Source organism: Eptatretus burgeri, chromosome 4, assembly GCF_056783735.1.
Source record: "Eptatretus burgeri isolate ZD-2024b chromosome 4, Ebu_testis_v1, whole genome shotgun sequence".
Classification (NCBI taxonomy): Eukaryota; Metazoa; Chordata; class Myxini; order Myxiniformes; family Myxinidae; genus Eptatretus; species Eptatretus burgeri.
The window spans coordinates 112,789,701-112,811,309 of NC_140964.1; the positions used below are offsets into that span (position 1 = coordinate 112,789,701).

General features: G+C 44.9%; 1 protein-coding gene across 8 annotated transcripts in view; it reads right to left on the reverse strand.

The window, feature by feature from the left end:
* The window catches only part of LRP1 (LDL receptor related protein 1), a 583,330-nt gene that overhangs the window by 13,002 nt on the left and 548,719 nt on the right, over nt 1–21,609 (reverse strand). For 6 of the 8 annotated variants that reach the window (XM_085879746.1, XM_085879744.1, XM_085879745.1 and 3 more), the window contains 14 exons: nt 21,357–21,494; nt 19,794–19,916; nt 15,556–15,827; nt 15,158–15,336; nt 13,749–13,855; nt 13,305–13,421; nt 11,319–11,495; nt 10,812–10,952; nt 9,938–10,111; nt 9,673–9,834; nt 9,152–9,326; nt 8,598–8,690; nt 5,380–5,493; nt 4,515–4,591 (listed from right to left, as the gene is read on the reverse strand). In XM_085879746.1, coding sequence (XP_085735872.1) covers nt 4,515–4,591; nt 5,380–5,493; nt 8,598–8,690; nt 9,152–9,326; nt 9,673–9,834; nt 9,938–10,111; nt 10,812–10,952; nt 11,319–11,495; nt 13,305–13,421; nt 13,749–13,855; nt 15,158–15,336; nt 15,556–15,827; nt 19,794–19,916; nt 21,357–21,494 — 2,049 coding nt within the window. The remainder of the gene's footprint in view (nt 1–4,514; nt 4,592–5,379; nt 5,494–8,597; nt 8,691–9,151; nt 9,327–9,672; nt 9,835–9,937; nt 10,112–10,811; nt 10,953–11,318; nt 11,496–13,304; nt 13,422–13,748; nt 13,856–15,157; nt 15,337–15,555; nt 15,828–19,793; nt 19,917–21,356; nt 21,495–21,609) is intronic. The other 2 variants (XM_085879750.1, XM_085879748.1) reach the window with 1 other exon arrangement.

Genomic DNA, 21,609 nt, shown 5'->3' on the forward strand with positions numbered 1-21,609 from the left:
TTGGAACAAAAATATATTGTTGTGTGAGGGATGGACTTCATGGAACTTGTATTGATACAGCATTTATCGAGCAATGACTAACGTGTGCTTTAATCATTGCAGCATGTATCGGCCATTCAGGATTTATCATGCAATTTGTACAAGATAAGCAACTGCGTTATGGGCATCTTCAAGAGGTTAAGCCTCAAGAAGGTGAGACGAGCTGTGAATGTGGGGAGTGTCCATCCAATCATCACACCAGATTGGCCAATGGGGGTGTGTTTCGTACTTCCTTTCATGCTCGGCCTCGAACGCTCAACCTCATCCCACTCTCTGGAACTCTCGAACATTTTGATGGTCGGATTTTGCAGTGTTTGGGCTGCTCCAACAGTATCATGGCAGGTCATCATTGGATAAACTGATAGATACCACTAAAAGTTTGGAGCATAAAACCAGTGCTCGAATCGAGAGTTAAAGCCATGTTTGATGGTGATCCTCGTTGTTGATGTCATCAAAATTTGTGCTGGGCGTCGTAAAAGTGAGAGTCATTTTAAGTTGAGTTGGAGTTGAGACAAAGCTGGTGGTGGAGTAGCAGAGTGGCTCGTGTTTGGGTCCATAGATCCATGTCATGAATTGAGTGAGGGCTAATGTTGCTTTTTTTGGGACCAGCCAGACATATTGCTGTGAGGGAGTCAAGAACTCATGAGTGCATACTTGGCTTCCATCTCAGCTTGATGAGGGAGTTTCAGGGGGTTTCGCTGAGGGGTTTAGCGGGTTTCCTGAGGGGGGTTCGCTCCCCGAAGTTGATTCAGACTCATTTGCCGGTGACATATTTCATCCCTTTTCTCCTTTTTATATACATTTTTAGTCTCGCCGTGAAGGGGTTGTGAGACTATTGTAACTCCCGTGTGTGTGTGTGTGTGTGTGTGTGTGTGTGTGTGTGTGTGTGTGTGTGTGTGTGTGTGTGTGTGTGTGTGTGTGTGTGTGTGTGTGTGGATATATTTTAATTTCAATTTTCTTTCTCTGCAACTGCTTTTCCAGTTGATGCGAAACTTTAAACATTGGAGGGTTGGAAAAATTTCCCATGTAGAATACTTTATTGATAACTCTTATGTCAAAGGTCACATGGTATGGCAGCCATATTGGATTAAAGGAAAAATATGGACATCAATTTGGACATTTGGGTAGATGGGTCATAATAGCAGTGGGCCAGAATAGTAGCGTGTTCAGTTAACGATGGTATTTTTGGATAGAATGAGTGCATGAGGTGAGACTATGCACTCTATCGAGTGCCGTTCTAGTTTTCTTAGTGCTTTGCCTCCCAGCCTATGGGTTCTAGGCACAGAGGAGGAGAGGAGATTGCGACCACACTCTGTTCAGAGCGTTGGTGCTGCTTAAGTAGTCTCCTTGGCTATTGGGCACAATCCTGGAAGGGTCGCCACTCCGACACAGTATACCAGCATGCTGGCACTCATTTTGTCGACCTCGGAAGGATGACAGGCCGTTCTAGGTAGGATATGGGTACTAGTTTGACCAAGAAAATTGAAAAATAATAGTATACATAGTCAAGGCTCGTGGAAGACCGAGTATTAGTGCACTGAATGGATCAGGACACAATACCACAAAAGGAACAGTTGAGATAAAGGGGAAACACCAATAACAGAGTTGTTGTTGTAGTTGTTGATGTTGTATATCCCCGGACAGGTCTCCCCACATCCAGGATGGCGTATCCCTGCCTTCAGGAAGCCAGGGCATGAGAGAGTTAGTGAGAAAAAGAGACAGAGACAGAGACAGACAGAGAGAGAATCACTCTTGATAGGGACAAGAGGGAATGGGCCGATCCATGGCAACTGATTACCCAAAGCAGAGTATAAGGCCAAGATAGAGGTAAACTTAGACAAAGAAAGGCTGTGGGGAGGAATGAGGGGCAGGAGAGGATCCACAGGGTGGACAGGATGGATGAAGTAGGAAGCTTTCAGGAAGAAAACTGGAAATTTGGAAGGAGGACGGATTGGGATGGGGTTAAAGAGGTGCAAAAGATCGTGGTTTTGGATTGGAGATGAGCTGAGATCGTGGTGAACAGCTGTCTTGAAGATCTTGAGGGAATAATGACATTGGAGAAAATGTGAAAGATGGTTCCACAGGCAGGAAAAAAAAAAGAGGAACAAATGCGTGTAGGTGATTAGTGATCCTGGATTTAGGTAATTTCACCAGAAGTAGATTAATGGTGGACCGTGTGCACCCTGCAGAAACTTGGGGGGAATAAAGCATGGAAAGAGCAAAGGGTGCAATACCATAAAACAAGCGGTAGAAGACAGAGAGACCACCAGCCTGTCTGTGATGGTGAAGTGATAGACTCAGCTTCATTGTGGGAGTTTCCAAAAATCTTGAAAGCCTTGGTGTCAATGACATCAAGCGGAGCAAGATGTGAAGCAGGGGAGTCAGCTCAGAGGAGAGAGTCATACTCCACCAAGCTGTGACTGAAAGCCTTGGTTTCAATGACATCAAGCAGAGCAAGATGTGAAGCAGGGGAGCCAGCTCAGAGGAGAGAGCAGTACTCCATCAAGCTGTGACTGGAAGCCTTGGTTTCAATGACACCAAGCGGAGCAAGATGTGAAGCAGGGGAGCCAGCCCAGAGGAAAGAGCAGTACTCCACCAAGCTGTGACTGGAAGCCTTGGTTTCCATGGCATCAAGCGGAGCAAGATGTGAAGCAGGGGAGCCAGCTTGGAGGAGAGAGTAGTACTCCACCAAGCTGTGACTGGAAGCCTTGGTTTCAATGACATCAAGAGGAGCAACATGTGAAGCAGGGGAGCCAGCCCAGAAGAGAGAGCAGTACTCCACCAAGCTGTGACTGAAGGCCTTGTAGGTGGATAGAAGTTCAGGTGTTGCCAAGGAAACAGTTTGTACAATGGATGATGGCCAGTTGGCAGCTGGCTTTGGAGGCCAACTTTGAAATGAGTCCAGTGCTGAGGAGAGGACAGAATAGCTTGAGTGGAGTTGGTTTGAGAGGTAAGCTGGTTCGAGAGCAGCTTCGAGGTAAACCACGCCAAGCGTTGTGCCTGGGGAACGCAATGGGATGAGCGCTGAGAGCGCAGTGGGATACGCACAGAGCAGCAGGCAAACGGAGTGTGGAGACCCAGGCTTCCAGGTGTGGTCACCATCTCCCAATGGACAGTACCTCCTATGTGCCTTGTACAACCAACCACAAACTCTTGAGAATAAAAATGGTCAACAGTGATTCTCCCCAGAACTGACTTCTCTCCCTACAAGTCTTACACACTCCTCCTACACCCTTGCACCTTTGAGTGCACACATCTCATTGACTCGACCTGAGTTTGCCGAGTGTTAACCGAGTCCACAAACGTTATTTTCAGAACTCGCTTTACACGCACCTGCATACACCGTACCTCTCACCTGCACTTCTCACTCACCCGCACTACACACCCCATTCGTTATCACGTGAGCTGTCCAGATCACGTACAGGTGAGGCCGGGGTCGACACCTTACCCCACCTACTTCGCTTCTCTGTCTATCAACCTTTCTTCTCTACTCCTTACAGAATGCTTGAGGCACCTGTGTGTGCAGATTCGTGATAAGATGACTGACTCAGGGGCTTACGTGTTTGGGGTAACATCTTTCTTTGTAACACTATGTTTGCTTTGTAAATCCCGTGGGTACCTGCTTTTGCCAAATATTTCATTAACTGCTTCCAACCTGCCCGATTATTTTTTCTCCACTGGTTAGACCAAAGTGTGTTCTCGTGACAGGGAGTTCTGCCCTGCTGTTTCGTTGTGGTTAGACAGTACTCAGTGTTCCACTAACCGACTAACGGTGTCTTTCAGCCGTTCTGATTGCACGGCAACAGTGGAGCGATGGGAAGCACAAGCCTTGTCTGGGGTGATTAATGTGTCAGAAAGGCAAAAAGGAGTTAGACGTTGGACCCTGCCTAAACTAAGCTTCTCAAATGGCATCTGTGGTTGTTTAGCAACCTGTCGTGCTGCAGAGTTATCTGCGGCTCGTCGGCTTCAGGGTCACCGGCTGAGAAGTGAGTCCGAGAAGCCCCCTCGTGACCCGGGCTAGCAGAACCCGGAACAATATCTTTAAAGAACGGAAATATGAAACTGCAAAAGGTGACTATGTATTCCCAAATTGGCAGAGATGGCAGGAAATGCAACTATACTCGGCAGGTTAGATCTATTTTAAAACCCTCAGTCATATAACTTTGAAAAAGAAAGTTGAACAATAAGTTTGTTTTACATTTCTTAAGCATTTTTTTGACAAACTATTCATAATTCCTTTACCTAATTGAACATGTCATCGAAACCTCTTCCTCTTTGTTTATCCTTTCTTTCTTGTGTAGCATTGCCTATCTGAATCATAATCACCTCCTTCCCAGCACAGTGTAGGTATAAAAGGGTGGTCACTTTAGTAGCTACAAAGCACTCATTACATGCACAAACTAGCTTGGTCTCCAAAAGGCAATGCAGTTATCTGAAGCATTGCCCAAACTATCAGTTAACGAAAAGTTACTTACTTGACCCTTCTCCATGATCTCCGGTGTTCTTTGTGGACTTCCGTTCACACTGACTTCCTTCCCATTCCTGGAGGCATCTGAGAACAGGGCAAAAGGAAACGAAAAAGGACTTCATGGGATGGAAGACAGTATCAGATGTGATAACATCAAGGATCAAGTATCTCCAGACTTATAAAGGCTTCGAGACACACGAAGCCAAGCGAATGAATAGATGATGGTCATCTTTAGCACACAGTTACGAACAGATGGACAAGGCTGGTGAGGTGGGTGAGGGGGAGGGATGAATGGCGGAGGTGGGTTCAGCAAGTTCACAACAAAAGTATACACAGGAAGCTTGGCTTGGAAAGATGTGTACCCACGGCATTGTGAGCCAAACACCATGGTGCTGCCATGTTGTTTGAATACCAAATGCCTGTTAATATTCACTGCATGGATTTCAAGATTATGGATTCTATTGCATCTTCAGACTAGGAAGGCAAAATAGATATTTAAAACTTGACTCAATGAAATCTTGGTTGATAAATATTACTTTAATTACTTCCCGTGTTTATGATGCAGATTTAAGGGACGTATTGCTCCAACATGTTTAATTTTCTTGTCTTTTAATTTTGCATTGGGGAAGCCCCTGTATGGCTAAAAGAAGATTCATCACCCAATGTTTGAATCCAGGAGACTGTTATCTGGTGTTGGATCATGCAACGTGCACAGCAGCACATGCGTACATGACTACAGATCTTGAGTGAGGATAAGCACAGGAGGCAAGCAGCAGGAAAGGGTCTTGTGGCTAAATGTAGGGGTTTAAGAGGGAGATAGCTAAAAGGGCTGAAGGCCATGGGTGCTGGGAATAGCCAGATGGCCCACGTACTTGCACACCGGCTCCCTATGTGCATTTAACAGGCAAACGCCGAGGTTCTGGCAGAAATAATCACAAGGGTTGAGGGTTTGGTCGCATCGTAGGCCAGTAAATTCTGCTGTACACCTGAGATGGGAGGAGAAGGAAGAGGAGAAGGGGGTAGAATTGGGGAAGTGGTAAAAGGTGTGGGCGGGGGAGGGAGTATTTGAAAGAAAGGCGAGAGAAGGCAGCAAGCAAAGGAAAAAGTGAGGCCAAAGTGAGCTGACATTGAAGGTAAGCAGACAGGCTGGCTCTGTAGCTCTCAGCACTGTCTTTACTTGCGTTAGCCAACTCAGGGTGAGAGCCATTCGATGGAGGAGAAGTGGGAAGCAAAGACTGCAGGCGACAGCTAGCATACTGTTTTTTAAGGAAATGGCCCGAGGCCTCCCATGCATTCTCAAATATTCAAGTAGCCATGGGCCATCATCCATGCAGAGCCGTCGTTAATGTCTGGGAACATGCGGCATACCCCGGTGCCCCAGCCCAAAGCTGGTGGGCGAACGGGTGGCTGGGAAAACATGCCCCAAATCCTAGGCCAGAGAATGCAACATGTCTCACATGAAAAGAACAAAAGACGTGAGGGAGGCATCCATGGCAACAAAATTGCTTACATCGACACACTTCACATCCAATCCAGAAAATCAACAACTTCACAACAAACTTTGCATGAATAAACAGAAAATAATGTAAAAAGGATCAAAATGTAAGACTTGCACAGAAGCCAAATAACGTGGCTGTACGTGCTCCCCCGGCGAGCTGATGGAGATGTTAATTATTGTCAATACGAAAAAAGAAGACCAGAATTCACCATCACGGGAATTTCGCATTTAAACTTCAGGAAATGCACACATCAAGGCCGGCGCAGAATATATAGTTTGTTCTCTCGCTCCTGACGATAAAGAGTAAGGGGTGTTACGGTCCTGAGATAGCCATAGGCTGATTTTGAGAGGACACAAAGTCAGGATCGAGGAATAGATATATATTGTTCTTGGATATTTTGGATGAACTATTGGAGGAAAACACCATAAAGTCTTTCATAAGCTGAAGATAAAGGACAACACGTGTCAGAGCAGACACTGCAATGAGAGCAGGATGTAATAAGAAAGGAGATGAAGGTTGAGGGTGGGAGCAGGGTGATGAGGGGTGGGGGCGGGGGGGTGAAAAATATTTCAGTTGGTTTTGTGCTCACCATTGAGCAGCCATTTTCGTGCAGTGCAGGCGGGATGAGGCTGCATTTTGGAGCATGCTGTTCTTTAGATTAGGAGGTAAAAGCATCTGTGCCATCTGTATTTAGGTTGTGAACATTGACAGTTCCATGGTATCTTTTCAAAATAGTCCACCATTGCTTGCCTGCACCCACCCTGGCTCAAATTCCTGCTTGGGATTACCGGTGTAATTAATGCTATATGGAGGAGATGGGATGCTAAAGATGTGGAAATGGCGGCATCGGCATGACAGACCGAATGGCCTCTGTGTTTAAATTTCCTTGGAATTTCTTACCAAGGATATTACTTGGCATTAACTGGTCTCACTTTATGAGGAAGTCAAAAAATAAAAATTAAAAGTCTCGTTATTGAACAGGTGGCAATGCTTACAAGGCAATTGTCGGACAGCAAAAACTAAAATAGACAAGTGACGTATCAAAATATTTCTGTCACGCAGATATCAGAGCGAGGATATGAAATCAAAGCAAACGAGACGGGCACTCGGTAGAGCGCGTACCTCTGCCACGCAATGCCTGATCCACGAGAATATATCGGGCCCAATACATTTTTGAAATGTCATGCTGTATATCGTTTTTGGCCCTATCTCTCAATGGTGAAAAATCACTTTGTAAATTAAATAATTCTCGCATCCAGATTCGGATTCGTATCTTCCAAAGAATCGAATAGATTCGTCCTTGTCACACACCACCCAATGTGTCCACCCAAATTCATCCAAATCTGTCCAAAACTTTTTGAGCTACCATGCTATATTTCAGTGCAGCCCGATCTCTCAATGGTGAAGAATCACTTAAACAATTGTTGGATCCGGACTCGGATCTTCACCATAATTGGAACAATTCTTCCTTGCCACAGACCCAACCTGTCCACCATGTTTCGTCCGAATTCGTCCACAACTTTTTGAGATATCGTGCTACATATCATTTTTAGCCACATCTCTCAATTGTGAAGAATCGCTTAAAAATTCCAGTCGGCGGATCCGGATCGTCACCAAAATCTAATCCTTTTGTCCTTGTCACACACCCAACCTGTCCACAAATTTCATCCGGATCCGTAAACAACTTTTTGAGATATCCTATACACAGACAGACAGATAGATATACAAACAAACAGGCAGACAGAGAGGGGTGAAAACATAACCTCCTTCATCTTCGGTGGTGGAGGTAATGATGATGTAAGAGATGCCGATGGAGCAAAAGGAAGTGCTTTGATGCAAGAATGGAACAATGACAAAAGCATCCAAGAAAGAGGAAGTGTCATGACGAAGGTATCCAAGAGTGGAGTCATCATAAAGAAAGCACAGAAATGCAAAGAGCAGGCCCAGAAGAGACTTGGATGGAGGGGACCACTTGGATGTCTTGAACCACTTGAAAAATGTCTCGGACTTGGATGGAGGGGACCACAAAAGAGACCGCTGGTTCAAGATTGTGCTGCAGTGAACGGCGTGACTGGCTATGCGGATCACCACGATTGGGAGGAATCCTTCAATCCAGTTCTTGAACAGGCCACATTCAGCACTCGGCTCTCACCCGTGTTCAAGTTCATGGTATCCACAGGGTACAATGCTGGAAGCACAGTTCTGCCTGACCTGGGTGCTGCAGTCATTAGGCACGCTTTCCTGGTGGTCTCTCCTGTACAATCCCTGCAAGTATGTGTGTTGACTCGGAGCTGGTGCTTGACTGCGCCTCTAGGAATGTAAAATGCTCGCATACCCTGTCGTGATGCAGACTACGACAGAGAGGCCAAATCCCTCCTTTGAACTCAGAAGCCTCTCGTGCATCAGCAGACATTTTTCATCCATCATGGTGATATTAAATGAACCCACAACCTGAACCCATCACCGTGCCCATTCCTGCACCCCCCTCCCCCTTGACAATCTGCTGTGTGTACACCATTTGGCTAAGGGAGGATGTAGACTTGTAGTGCATGAATTTGTGTACCATGTTGATGTACCCCTTTATGACTTACTGGCAAGTTGGTTTTCCCTGCATGTTGTGCCAATGGCAAAGGCCTCCATTGTAGCAATACTCTTGACACTGTTTGCATCCAGGGTCTGTACAACTGCACACAGAAATAAACAAAAATTTTTTTTTATGGCCCCCAACATCATGCCATCTCCATTAACTTGGAAGTGCCTATCTCTTTGTCCCTCTTACATCCCTTATTTACTGCCAAGTGAGCTCACAACTATAACATGCAACGCCAGGTGAGTGGAAATGATGTCTCTGGATTATATTTATTTTTCTATCTTTTTTTTCCATTTCACAAACCTCTGGTGAACGTGTATTTCGATATTTAGCACAAAATAATAAAAAAAAAAACCTTCAAACAAAGAATAGATCCAAATATGATCACCCAAAACTGCTTGTTGATTAACGCTTGTACAATCTCATGTTATGGTCACACACTGCCCGTATTTTGTGGGTGATTCTGGTAATGGCCTATCGAGATTTCTCCTCCCATCCTTTTTTCATCTTTCATATCCTTTATCCCCCAACACCACCCACTTCTCCCTCTCTCACTTGCAGTGTACATTTCTCGTAGCTGGATCAGCAATGCACTGCCCTTGTGGGCAGTGTGTGCATTGGTCAATCTGACAGCGTAGGCCAACAAATCGGGTCCGACACAAACAGCGAGAAATGCCATAGACGTCTGTCACGCACGTGCCTCCATTCTGGCATGGCATGTCGCACAGCTCTGGAACAAAACATCAAGCATATGGCAAAGTAAAAGCACAGAATGTGAAGGGCGGTCAAGCCATGAGCTGCAAATGCAACGTTTGTTCATTCCATCCTCAATTTCTAACTTAATTCAGATTCAGTTCACTACTGCTTTGAAGTTATCTGTTCCAGTGCATGAGATTGAACAGAATGAATGCTATTGAACAACAACAAAAACAACAACAAATAAAACGAAGTGAAACTTTCAGCCCTCAGGCCATCACACAAAAATGTTATGCAAAACAACATCACCTCTGATTAGAGAACTGGGTGCTTAAAGAGAAGTTCAGGAAATTCACAGACAAGCAGAGCAAGCCTCTCACCATTCTGACATCGCTCGCCAGTACGTGTCGGTGTGCAGGTGCAGATGGGTTGGTTTCCAGAATTGACACTGCATGAACCCCCGTTCTGGCAGTACTGCTCGCACACCTTTTGCTCGCAGCGTGGACCAGTGAAGTAGTTTGGACAGCGGCATGTCGGCACACCTGCATGCAACCACAGGCATGGGAGGCTCGGCATAAAGAAGGCGGGGCAGGTCAGCACCAGTGTAAACATTCATAGCAAAGCGGGCGCCATTTGAGTGATCACCGGAAGGTGAGGCGCTACAGGTCCCGCCATTGAGACAGTGTCTGAAGCACTGATCCACTTCACAGTGACTGCCTGAGAAGTGTGGCTGGCATTTGCATTTTTGCTGCCCACGCTCATTCAGGAAGCAGGTTCCGCCATGGAGGCACTGCAGCGTGCACGGACCAGGTGTTGATGCTGCTCGCAGAGAGGAAAAGCAAAAAATTTAAAATAAAAGTAAGAATAAATAGTTAATATTTCATGGTTGTTCATTGCCAAAAATCTAGAACCTCCTGCTCATGGTTTATCAATCAATTAATGACAAAATAAACCCAACTTTCAATAACTGGGTATTGCTATGTCTATAATCGTTAATTCTTTTCACTTTTACATCAATCGATGAGAAATACAACTTCAGCGAATTTCACAAATTTTTTTCGTGGAGACTGCCATGTCTTGTCAAATTTCCGTACATCCTGATTGGCTATGGGAATTAAGTGACATTTCACAGCCAATCAAGGACCCCCAAAGTTGAGGCAAATGTTTGCATGTACCAAATGTTGTTACTTTTTAATACCGTCGGACCCCGCTATGCGTGGGGGATACGTTCCTGGGAAATGCCGCAAATCACAGGGTTCGACAGTATTATGATGTGCCAATGTTCTAAAATCCAATGTGAGTTTTGATCATTAATAGGAAAGGGCAACACGAACCACACGGTTTGGTTTGTGAACATGGTCTAAAAGTATTTGGGTAAACAAAGAAAACCTATAGTCATCTGTTGGGCATATTGTCGGTTAAATATGTTGGTTATCTTTGTGTCATAAGCACAGTACGGGCATTGCATTATATGCTATAACCGGAGGTATGAGTGCAAGGTGAGAATATCAGGGCAAACCGTCGGGGGAAGATGTGGGTTGTGTTTTTTCGACACAAGTCCCGTTGAGGAAGGAGTGGCTGTTGGGACAGGTGCATGTTGCTCCGTTTGGGTTCAACAGACATAGCCAGAGACAGTGCTTTCTCTGGCAAGGATTCAGCACTATTGAGGGGGATAAGGGAGTGAAGAAGAAGGGGGTGGATAAGAAACAAGAGGGATTCTGGAGGAAGAAAACTTCGACATTTTGCATTTGTTTTCCCAGTTTGTTCCTTGCAATATTCTCTCATACTAGCTCGCCATATTGGGGACATCTGTGAAATAGATTACAACTCTAATTTTCAAGAACCAGTTTGGCCTTATTGCCGTGACGAGTTATGAACTAAGTTTGGTAATTTCACCCAGATGAAGTCCACAACCTTTGTGATTCATGCTATTTTCTCATCCTCACCTGACAGATTCTTAAGAAACTAGTAAGTTTAGATGCCACCTGTCATTTGTTCACTTCATGCATGTTCTGACGCCACATACCGTCAGGCTGCTTCAGTGGATGGAACACAACCACATCGGATGCATGGCTGATCTCAGATGTAAGGTTGGTCAGCGTGATGTTTCCAAACTTGTGCATGCGGAACACACGGTTCTTCAAGAAGGCGATACCGTAGATATAGTCTTCAAATATGTCAATGCTGAAGGGCTGGTAGAGGCCTGCATGGAGTTACCAGCCAAGTTAGGTTACACCAAGTGAGACTATTAGATACAACGCCTTCAGAACGTATTCACACCCCTTGACTTTTGTCACATGTTGTTGTGCTGCAGCCTGAATTTAAAATGGACTAAATTGAGATTTTTTTTTGTCACTGATCCACACATAATACCACATAATGTCAAAGGGGAATTTTGTTTTGAGAAATTTCTCCAAATTGATTAAAAATTAAAACCGAAATGCCTTGTGTCAATAAGTATTGAACCCCTTTGTTATAACACTCCAAATTGAGTTCAGGTGCATCCAGTTTCCTTTGATCATCCTTGAGATGTCTCCACAACTTGATCGGAGTCCACCTGTGGCCAATTCAATTGATTGGACACGATTTAGAAAGACTCACACCTTTCCATATGAGGTCCCACAGTTGAGAGTGCATGTCAGAGAAGAAACTCTCCCATGAAGTCCAAGGAACTGTTTGTAGAACTCCTAGATAGAATTGTGAGGAGGCACAGATATGGGGAAGGGTAGTCACAATTTCTAGCATGCTGAAAGTTCCCATGAGCACAGTGAGCTCCATCATTAGGAAATGGAAAGAATATGGAACTACCCGGACTCTTCCTAGAGCTGGCCATCTGACCAAACTAAGCAACTGGGCAAGAAGGACCTTGGTAAGGATGGTGACCAGGAACCCAATGACCACTTTGACAGAACTACAGAGTTCCTTGGCTGAGATCTGGGAACCTGCCAGAAGGACAACAGTCTCTGCAGCACTTCACAAATCTAGGCTTTATGGGAGAGTGGCCAGACAGAAGCCACTCCTGAGAAAAAGGCAAATGACAGCATGCCTGGAGCTTGCAAAAAGGCACGGGAAAGACTCTGAGAGCATGAGGCAAAATATTCTGCGGTCTGATGAGAGGAAAACTGAACTCTTTGGCCTACATCTGGCGTAAACTGAGCACAGCTTATCGCCCATCCAACAAAATTCATATAGTGAAGCAAGTTGGTTGCAGCATCATGCTATGGAGATGCTTTTCAGTGGCAGGGACTGGGAGGATAGAGGAAACAATGATGAATGGAGCCAAATACAGGCAAATCCTAAAGGAGAATCTGCTACAGAGTGCAAAACACCTGAGACTGCGGCAAAGATTTACGTTCCAACAGGACAATGACCCCAAGCATACAGCCAAAGCAACACTGGAATGGCTTCAGAACAAGAATGGGAAAGCCCTTGAGTGGCCCAGCCAAAGCCCAGACTTGTATCCCATTGAGAATCTGTGGAAAGACTTGAAGGTCGCTGTACACCGACCGATGCTCCCCACCCACCTTGACAGAGCTTGAACAAATCTGCAATGAAGAATGGGAGAAAATCCCCAAATCCAGACGTACAAATCTGATACAGACATACCCAAGAAGACTGGAAAGGTGCTTCGCCAAAGTATTGACTCAGGGGGGCTGAATACTTATGTAAATTAGATATTTCTGCATTTCATTCTCAATCAATTTGTAAAAAATTCGAAAAACGTTTTCACTTCGTCATGATGGGGGTATTTTGTGTCGATTAGTGACAAATCATTTAATTTTAATCCATTTTAAATTCAGGCTGTAACGCAACAACACGTGACAAAAAGTCAATGGGTGTGAATACTTACTGAAAACACTGTAATTGTTATTGGATAAAGACAAACACAGATATACGAATATTCCTCGGGGAGCTGCTTATACATTTTTAAACAAGTCACACCATTGTCGCAATCGATTGATTTTAATAGCGGGTACAGTGAGTCGAAACCTCTTTCCTACTCAGAACTGACCTCCACGCCTGTGCATGATGAGAATGCGACCTGTCCCGTCAAGACGAATGCTTTCAATCACCGAGAGTTTGGCATCAGCCCAGTAGAGATGCTGATTGATGTAATCGATGGCCAGGCCTGAGATCAGTTAGGAATGGTGTGAATGATGCAGGAATGACAAAAAATACAAGGGAATTAGAGACAGAAAAAAGGTTTGTTATGCTCATCATGAATGCATCACATCCCACACTGCATCAATCAGACTATGATGAATGGATTAACAAAAAAACCCAACACATATCAGAAGAAAGTGAGGACAAATAAATGAAATAAAGTCGTTAAGTGAAGAGCAATACATCAGTATCTGAGTTGTTGAGTATTTCCTCCAGTCCACACGTGCAGAGATGGTTAATGATAAAAATGTCAAGATATAAAACCTAAATTTTTGTGCAATGAAAAACAGACCTGTAGGCCACTGTATATCTTCATGCACAAAGCTGTGCCTGCGAGAACCGTCCATCGAGGCCTGCTCAATTTTCGGATGGTTTCCCCAGTCGGACCAGTACATCTGCCTGGATATGGGGCGAGGAGGACGAATGATGTCATGAAGAAATTTTGAGCAGCACTTATTTTTAGCATGAAATATCCGCAATGACTTCAAACCTAAGTATTTATCATACTCCGGGACCTCAAAATATGAAATGGCATGAAGCATTTAAAAATAAATATCAAATGGCCTTCACAAAGACAATCCTTTGAGAGCATTTCATGTTTCTATCTCTGTCACTTACAGTCACGAAAAAGGTAACCAAAACATCTTATCCGGTGGCTCACTGGTGGGGAGGTTGGAGTCGCATCCGAGAGGTTGTGGGTTCCAATCTGGTGAAATGTAGCAGTGTTATAGATCGGAATGCTAACCTTCTCGAACCGGCGTCAGGGGTGTTAAAGAGTTCGCTCTGAATCTGGGAGCTCAGTGGCTAGCACCCGGTCTGAGCCATACCAAAGACTTTTAAAAATGGTATGTGCTGCTGCCCTGCTTGTTACTCAGTATTTAATGAGGATAGAGCATGGACAAACAACAAACAGTCATAGTTTGGCAACCATTAAGTAGGCTTGATGGGCCGAATGGCCTTCTCCTGCATTGAAAGTTCCCTGTAATGGGAACTCGTATTATTATTACAAGCAATACTCACTCCCTCCAGAAGCAAAATATGGTGTCAATACCCTCCTCTCCTTCGACAGGGGTCAGGGGTGAAACCACTAGCACACTTCCACGTGTAAAGATGAAAGTTTCAAAACATCTCCCCACCCTCATGGGCTGGGGGGGGGGATATTTCGTGCCCATGACCTGACCCTAGGTACCACGAGTATCTTTGCCACCCTTGGTGGAAATGGGCCAAGCTGTTTTCGATTCTTTAAGGTTCAGACATATCCACATGCATACAAACATATGGAAGCCAAATTTCAGTATGATGATGATTATATTATTAACTTCAGCTAGTCCCACACAAAAGTGCCACAAAGAAAGAAGTCAATATAAACCCAGTTACTGATTATCAGGGATGAAGTATTCTGGCTGCCTTGCCTGGTTTGGTGTACAACGTAGTGTCAGTCCTCACATTTTGGTTGGCTTATTATTATCCTCAAGTCAGGTCAACTTGAGATGGTCATAAAATGCTTCCTATGAAAATACAGTGGCACCCATATCCTCGTCACCAAATAAATAAACCTAATCGTTCTGGCTACACAGCAGAATGAAAACAGTGATCCATGCTTGATTATAATCTTTGTGCAAAATAACAGACATTAATACATCAAATGAGAAGTCAAGGTGAGCCCCACAAGGTTACAAGAGGCTTCATTTTTCTACTGACCCTCGTAATGGATCCAATGCAATGGCGTGTGGTTCGTCGATCATGCCAGAGATAAGGGTTTTGCAGTACTGTCCATTGAGACGTGCCACCTCAACTACATCTCGCCCAGCATCCGTCCAATACAAGTTTCCAGCCACCCAGTCAACTGCAATGCCACGGGGCATCCGCAGGTCCAAGATCTGTTCATTGGGAGGAAAGACTACCTTGTTTTACTGTGTCTGTTCATCTCAGCACATCTCCTAGAATTTGATACCATTTCAACCCAAGCTCTTCTCACCAAGTTCAATGAATTTCCAAGCCACAACCCTGTCTTCATGGTCTGAATTTTCTAACATAATCTTTAACGGTTTCATTCCAAACAATGTTTCCTGCCTTGCGTTTCCATTTTCCTCACTTACATCCAGGTCCTGCACTCTTGCAGATGACGGTGTGTCAAACGTACTGCGCCTTTGGCGAGACTCCCCCGGTGGCTGCACACTGAGCCAGGAGATGCGTCCCATGTGCCAGTTTGTCCAGTAAAGGCGACCAAACTTCTGGTGAGCATCCATGGCATTGATACGTACTGTGGCATCCCCCTGAAATGCCTGCTCATAGACTGTATTTGGGTGGTGGGGGTCCAAGCTTCGAATTTCATTGTTATCAGCCACGTACAAAATGGTCTTTTCAAAACCTAGGAGGGAATAAACAGAGTATATTTAATACATGCTTAACCCCACAACATAACATCATAACAAACAACATGTTATCAAGTCAATGGATTAAGCTGTTTTTAACATCAATCGTGGGTAACTGTTTTATAAAGCCTTGTCTTGGTAAAACTTACTTAACTTTCTTTTTAAGTTGGTAAAACTTAACAAATATCAGAGGATTAGAATTTTGATGGCTTCTTTAATCAGATCATATGTGGCCAAGTAATGGTGCAAAAATAATTATGTTGTGTCGAGTTTTTACCCAAGTCTACGACAACGAGGCAGAGGAAGCTTTATTTTCCAAATTCATTACAGATATTTATTTATTTAGCTCAGACTTCCACCACTTATTCAGGTCAGGTCAGGTATGGGAGCATGTGCCAGAACAGCGCGTCGCTGCGTCCACTTTCCGCCGGTACTCCAGGGGCCTCCGTCTGGCCATCCCCCAGGCAGATGCCAGGCCCATCCCCATCTCCTTGAGATGATGGTCAACCTGCTGCAACCATGAGGCACGTGGTCGGCCCACTGGCCTCCTCCACTCATGAGACTCCCTCGCTGAGAGAATCTGGTGAGCAGGATCAGCGTCAGGAAAACGAGCCACATGTCCATACAGCCGCAGCTGACGCTCACGGACTATGCAGGTAACAAATCTCATCCGAGTCTCTCTCAGCAACCGCTCGTTGGACACAAAATCCGACCAGCGATAGCCAAGGATTCTCCGAAGAGACCTGGTACCAAAGGAATTAAGTCTCCGTCTCAGATCCTTGGTCAAAGTCCAAGTCTCGCACCCATAGAGCAAGATTGGAAGTACCAAGGACCTGAAGACTCGGACTTTCGTCCTCCCGCACAGGTACCGGCAGCGCCACACCCCATGATCCAGTGAATCCATGACTCCCCAGGCCCGACCCAGACGTCTATTGACCTCCGGCTCACAACCTGCGGAGACATGAATATCACTGCCAAGGTAAGTGAATCTATCCACGACCTCAACATCCTCACCACAAACAGACACAGACAGGACAGCAGCATCCAAGATGTCACCGAAAGCCTGGATCTTTGTTTTGACCCAAGAAATCCGTAATCCCAACGGCTCCGACTCCTCATTCAGCACCTCGAGGGCCCCCAAGAGGATGTCTAAAGTCTCCGCAAAGATGACTGCATCATCTGCAAAATCAAGGTCCGAGATCTTGACATTGCCAAACGATGCACCGCAACTTGATCTCTCCGACATCCTCCCAAAAATCCAGTCCATACAAGTGCTGAAAAGTGTGGGGGCAAGTACACATCCCTGACGAACTCCAGTAACAACTGGAAATATGTCAGAGGCGGTACCACCACACTTCACAGCACTCTCAGTACCAGAGTAGAGTTCAGACATCAGATCGATCAGTTTCGGTGGCACCCCACGAAGACCAAGAATCCTCCAGAGGACATCCCGATTCACTGAATCGAACGCTTTACAGAGATCAACATAGGCTGCAAGCAGCCCCTGCCGAAACTCTCGTCTGCGTTCGGTGAGGACACGAAGTGCAAGGATACGGTCAATCGTTGACCTCTTTGGTGTAAAGCCTGACTGCTCTGGACGCTGGTGCTCAAGCAGATGGTGGCGAACCCTATCAAGAATTATCCGAGCAAAGACCTTGCCCGGCACTGAGAGCAGCGTCACCCCTCGGTAGTTGTTGCAGTCTTGGCGATCACCCTTCCCTTTCCAGAGAGGGACAACAAGGCCCCTCTTCCAGTCAGTTGGGATGATGCCTGTGTTCCAGGCAGAGCACAAAACTGCATGCAACGACGCGAGTGCAGCATTTCCACCAGCCTTGAGAAGTTCGGCATGGATGCCACAGATCCCTGGAGCTTTGCCCCGTTTCAACTGGTTCACCGCAGCCCGTGTTTCCACAAGCGATGGTGGACCACAGTTGATTCGAGGGTCAGCAACAGGGATTGTAACACCCTTGACGTCCAACTCGACAGCTGGGGGATCAGCCTGGTACAACCGCTCGAAGTAACCGGCCCAGCGGGCCTTCACTTCAGACTCCTCTATCAAGAGCCTACCACTCTCTGCTCGAACTGCAGTGCTCCGAGGGATGGGCTTGGATGAAGCCAACATCACTTATTCAGTCAACACGTTACTATCAATGGAACCATATCTCCTCTCCGAGTAGAGGCTGGAGTACCCCAAAGCAGAACTCTTGTTCAACGACATGAACGACCTCTCCGATTATTTGGAAAACGTCTCTTCCTTTTTGCCAATGACCAAATTGTGTTGTAGACTGTAGAGTACCCCAACCCACTGACAGGCAGACAAAAGCTGTGTAACACCATGCTGATATGGAATTGATTAGATACTTGTCTGAAAAAAATGGAACATGTCTTTATATCCTGGCAAATCTCAGTCTCACCCAATCACTTGGGAAGAGCTGTCAAACAACCCCCCCCCCCCTATGTGTTTCCATAGTTAGCCACTGGAAGAGATTCTTGAACGTCTAGGCTTCACTATCAGCGACGACCTCTCCAAGGCTGATCATGTGGCCAAGCTGATCTCCAAAGCCAGTCAAAGACTGGGAAATCCTCCATTGTTCCAGGTCATTCATTGGAAAATCAGAATTACTCACAGCCGAGAAAGCCTTTGTCCACGGAGTACTGCTCCCTTCCATTGGCTGGTGCCCCAATATCACATCTGCCTTTCGTGGGTTGTGTGACATCTAAAGTTCTCAACATTAATGGAATCTCCGATGACGAGGCCAAAGTGCAATGTCTGTTGCTCCCATGTCGTAGAGAGGTCGGTGGCTTCTCAATTTTTCTTAACCACCTCCAATCAATCCTTTCTCTGCTCTCTCAGTGTTGAGACCATCCCCATCCCCTCCAGAACGCACAAGTTGCTCGAGTATCCCTCTCTTGTTTAAGCCCTCGAAATCTCGGCTATATCAATCCCCACTTCTACTCTTTTGCTTGCTCTTCTTTTCTCCCGTTTGTGAAACTGCTTTCCAGAGGGAGTTAGATCTCACACTTTCCTCCAGGACTTCAAGCAGGCAGTGCACCGCCATTGCAAGGCCACCCCCAATCCCTAATGGCAATCGTTTTTACCCCGATTACCCCTACCTAACCTTACCCTTCTCCTTGCAAATCAATGTGTTTCCTCCCTTCCACTCTCTTCCCTTTTTCTGTTTGTTCATTTTCTTGCTTGATTCACCCAGCCGTGGACTCACTGCCACACTGTCAGCACATTGCTTTTTTACTATCCACAACCTCGCTCTTCAATGAGCCAATATGGAGCGGTACATGAATATTTGACGGACTGGTAGGTCCACGGCAGTTGCAATAAGACCAACAGCATGTTGTTGCTTCTGTGGTACTCTCATTGTGCTTGAACTGGCTCTTAAGTTAGCACAGATCTGCAAGTGTTCTTGGTCCTGCGGTACTAATGCTCACTGGTAAGCATTGAGGGGTCTGTAACATCATGCTCTCACTTCCGATATTGTCGCGTTGTCCCTCGGTCTTTTTTGCTCGCCATAAGGGCACTCCTCGCAGTCTCAGGGACTTTGCCGATTTGTTGTTGACTTGATAATCCTCTTCTGGTTCAACTCCCAATGGAATATGCTTTGAACGATAAGTTCTCAAGTCCTCAAGCTTTTCATCGGCCGGCCAATATCTGATAATTTGGCTGTTGCACTGATCCATGATTTTGCATTTGCAGTCAGCAGTTGCCAAAATCGAGAGTACGTCTATCTCGGTAATCAAATTGTTCAATGTGGCAGCAAAATCAATGTAATATTTAATACAATATGGTGATTGATTAAAAGGTCAACAACTTCAATATGCCGAGAATAATATATTAAGCCAGGTAAAAATTGGATAAAGTTGAACTTTAGTAACTTGAGTCGTTCCTCAGCATGTACCAGCACTTTCAATGTTTTTATTAAATTACATATGGTGGCAAAAGTTTGTACCTTCAGCCTTGCAGCCACTGTGGTGGATACGATGATAGTTTTTGATACAACTGCACATGAAGGAGCCCTTGGTGTTGTTGCAGTTCTGAGAGCAGACCCCAAACTGCTTGCATTCATTTATATCTTGGGAACACCAATGAGAAGGTAAAAAAAAACAAAACATTTGGAAATCATTTTGAGCTTTTTTAAAAAAAAAATCTAAAACAGAGAGAAAGCCGTTTGTAGATTCATTTTATTAAAGTGTACAGATTATCAATAAACAAGCACCACTTGTATCACAATGAATAATTTATTTGTGAATGGAGCTCCCTCATTAACCATCATCCCATTAGTAAATGTAAGTGGAATGAAGAACTCATATTGCTGGTGAAGTCTCGTCTTAGTATGCATTGGCAGACAGGTAGAACAATGGATGAAATCAAGACACCATTGATTGTGGTATGCTAACTGCCGTGCGAAGCAAGGAGATGCTGACATTTCAGGCATTAACCCTTCGCTAGAGCAAAGAGCAAGAGAGTTTACACACAAAACATCAGCTTATCCTTGCTTACCATGGCGGATAGCATATGTCCATCAAAGTTCTGTTGATTTCATCCATTATCAAATACAAGCTTCCTTCTGTAGAGACTGCTACGTTTGTTACTTGCAAAATCGAAGATTTTTGAAGTATATTGGTTAGTCGATTTTGTTGTCCTGTCTGTCTGTGTGTTTGTCGCCTGCAGGCCACAATTTTAAACTGATATTCACAAAACTTCACCATATGGTAGAGTTTGTCATAAGGAAGAAGCCTGTTGTTTTTAGGGTCAAAAGGTCAAAAAGTCAACATCGGCCAAAGGTCAACAACTTGGGCGAGATTTCTAAAATCCTCAATTTTCATCGGATTGACTTGAAATTTGAACAGGATTTATATTTCATGTCAATGAATTTAACGAGCCAATTATTTTTGAAGTCAACAACACAGGTGGAATTTCTAAAATTGTCAATTTTCACCGATTCACTTGAAATTTGAAGAGGATATATATTTCAGGTCACTGAATTCAACCACAAATTATTTTGGAGGTCACATTTGTTTTCTGGATTTTGCAAGTGTTGTGCTCTGCACAATGTCTTCTTCTCGTTTGTTTCATTGGTACCTGCTATGTCTGAAAGGAAAATCCTGTCATTTTGGTCTGGGAAAAGCTGTATAATTTACTCTTGTTTGAAAAAGCTGCAAAGTAATGAACAACTACATGTATTAAAAGGTTTCCTTGTAACAGGTTCAATGAGAGATACTAATTCTGACGTGATTCGATTTTGCTTTTTTCACTGTTCAATGGCAGATGATTCACTGGGGCTGCAAATTCAATGGACGAGTTTCCAATGATGTCACTTCCTCGCGAGTCTTTGCCCTGCGGATGTGACTTCCTGGAAACTTATCAATATGTTAGCTCTCTATGAGGGATGACAATGTCCAATTAAGAAATGGACCATGCATATTGAGTAGGGATGTACAATGAGCCCTCAGAGAACTGTATTTCAATACAGAGGCCATTTTGCCATTCTCCCCCATAATATTCCACATACCCTGACACAGTGCACTCGTCCCTCTGATATGCTGGAAACCCGGCTTGCATTGGCAGTAAAAGCCATGTGTGGTGTCGTGGCAAATAGCATCATCTCCACACGGGTTCAGAGGGAATGAGCATTCGTTTTGCTGTGGGTCTTGGGAAGAATGGAGTTGAGGGTGCGAGAGATAACAAAGTAGTATAATGCAACAAAGTTAGGACGTTAAAAACCGCGGTTTATAAAAACATACCAATCTCACTCTCACTTCTAC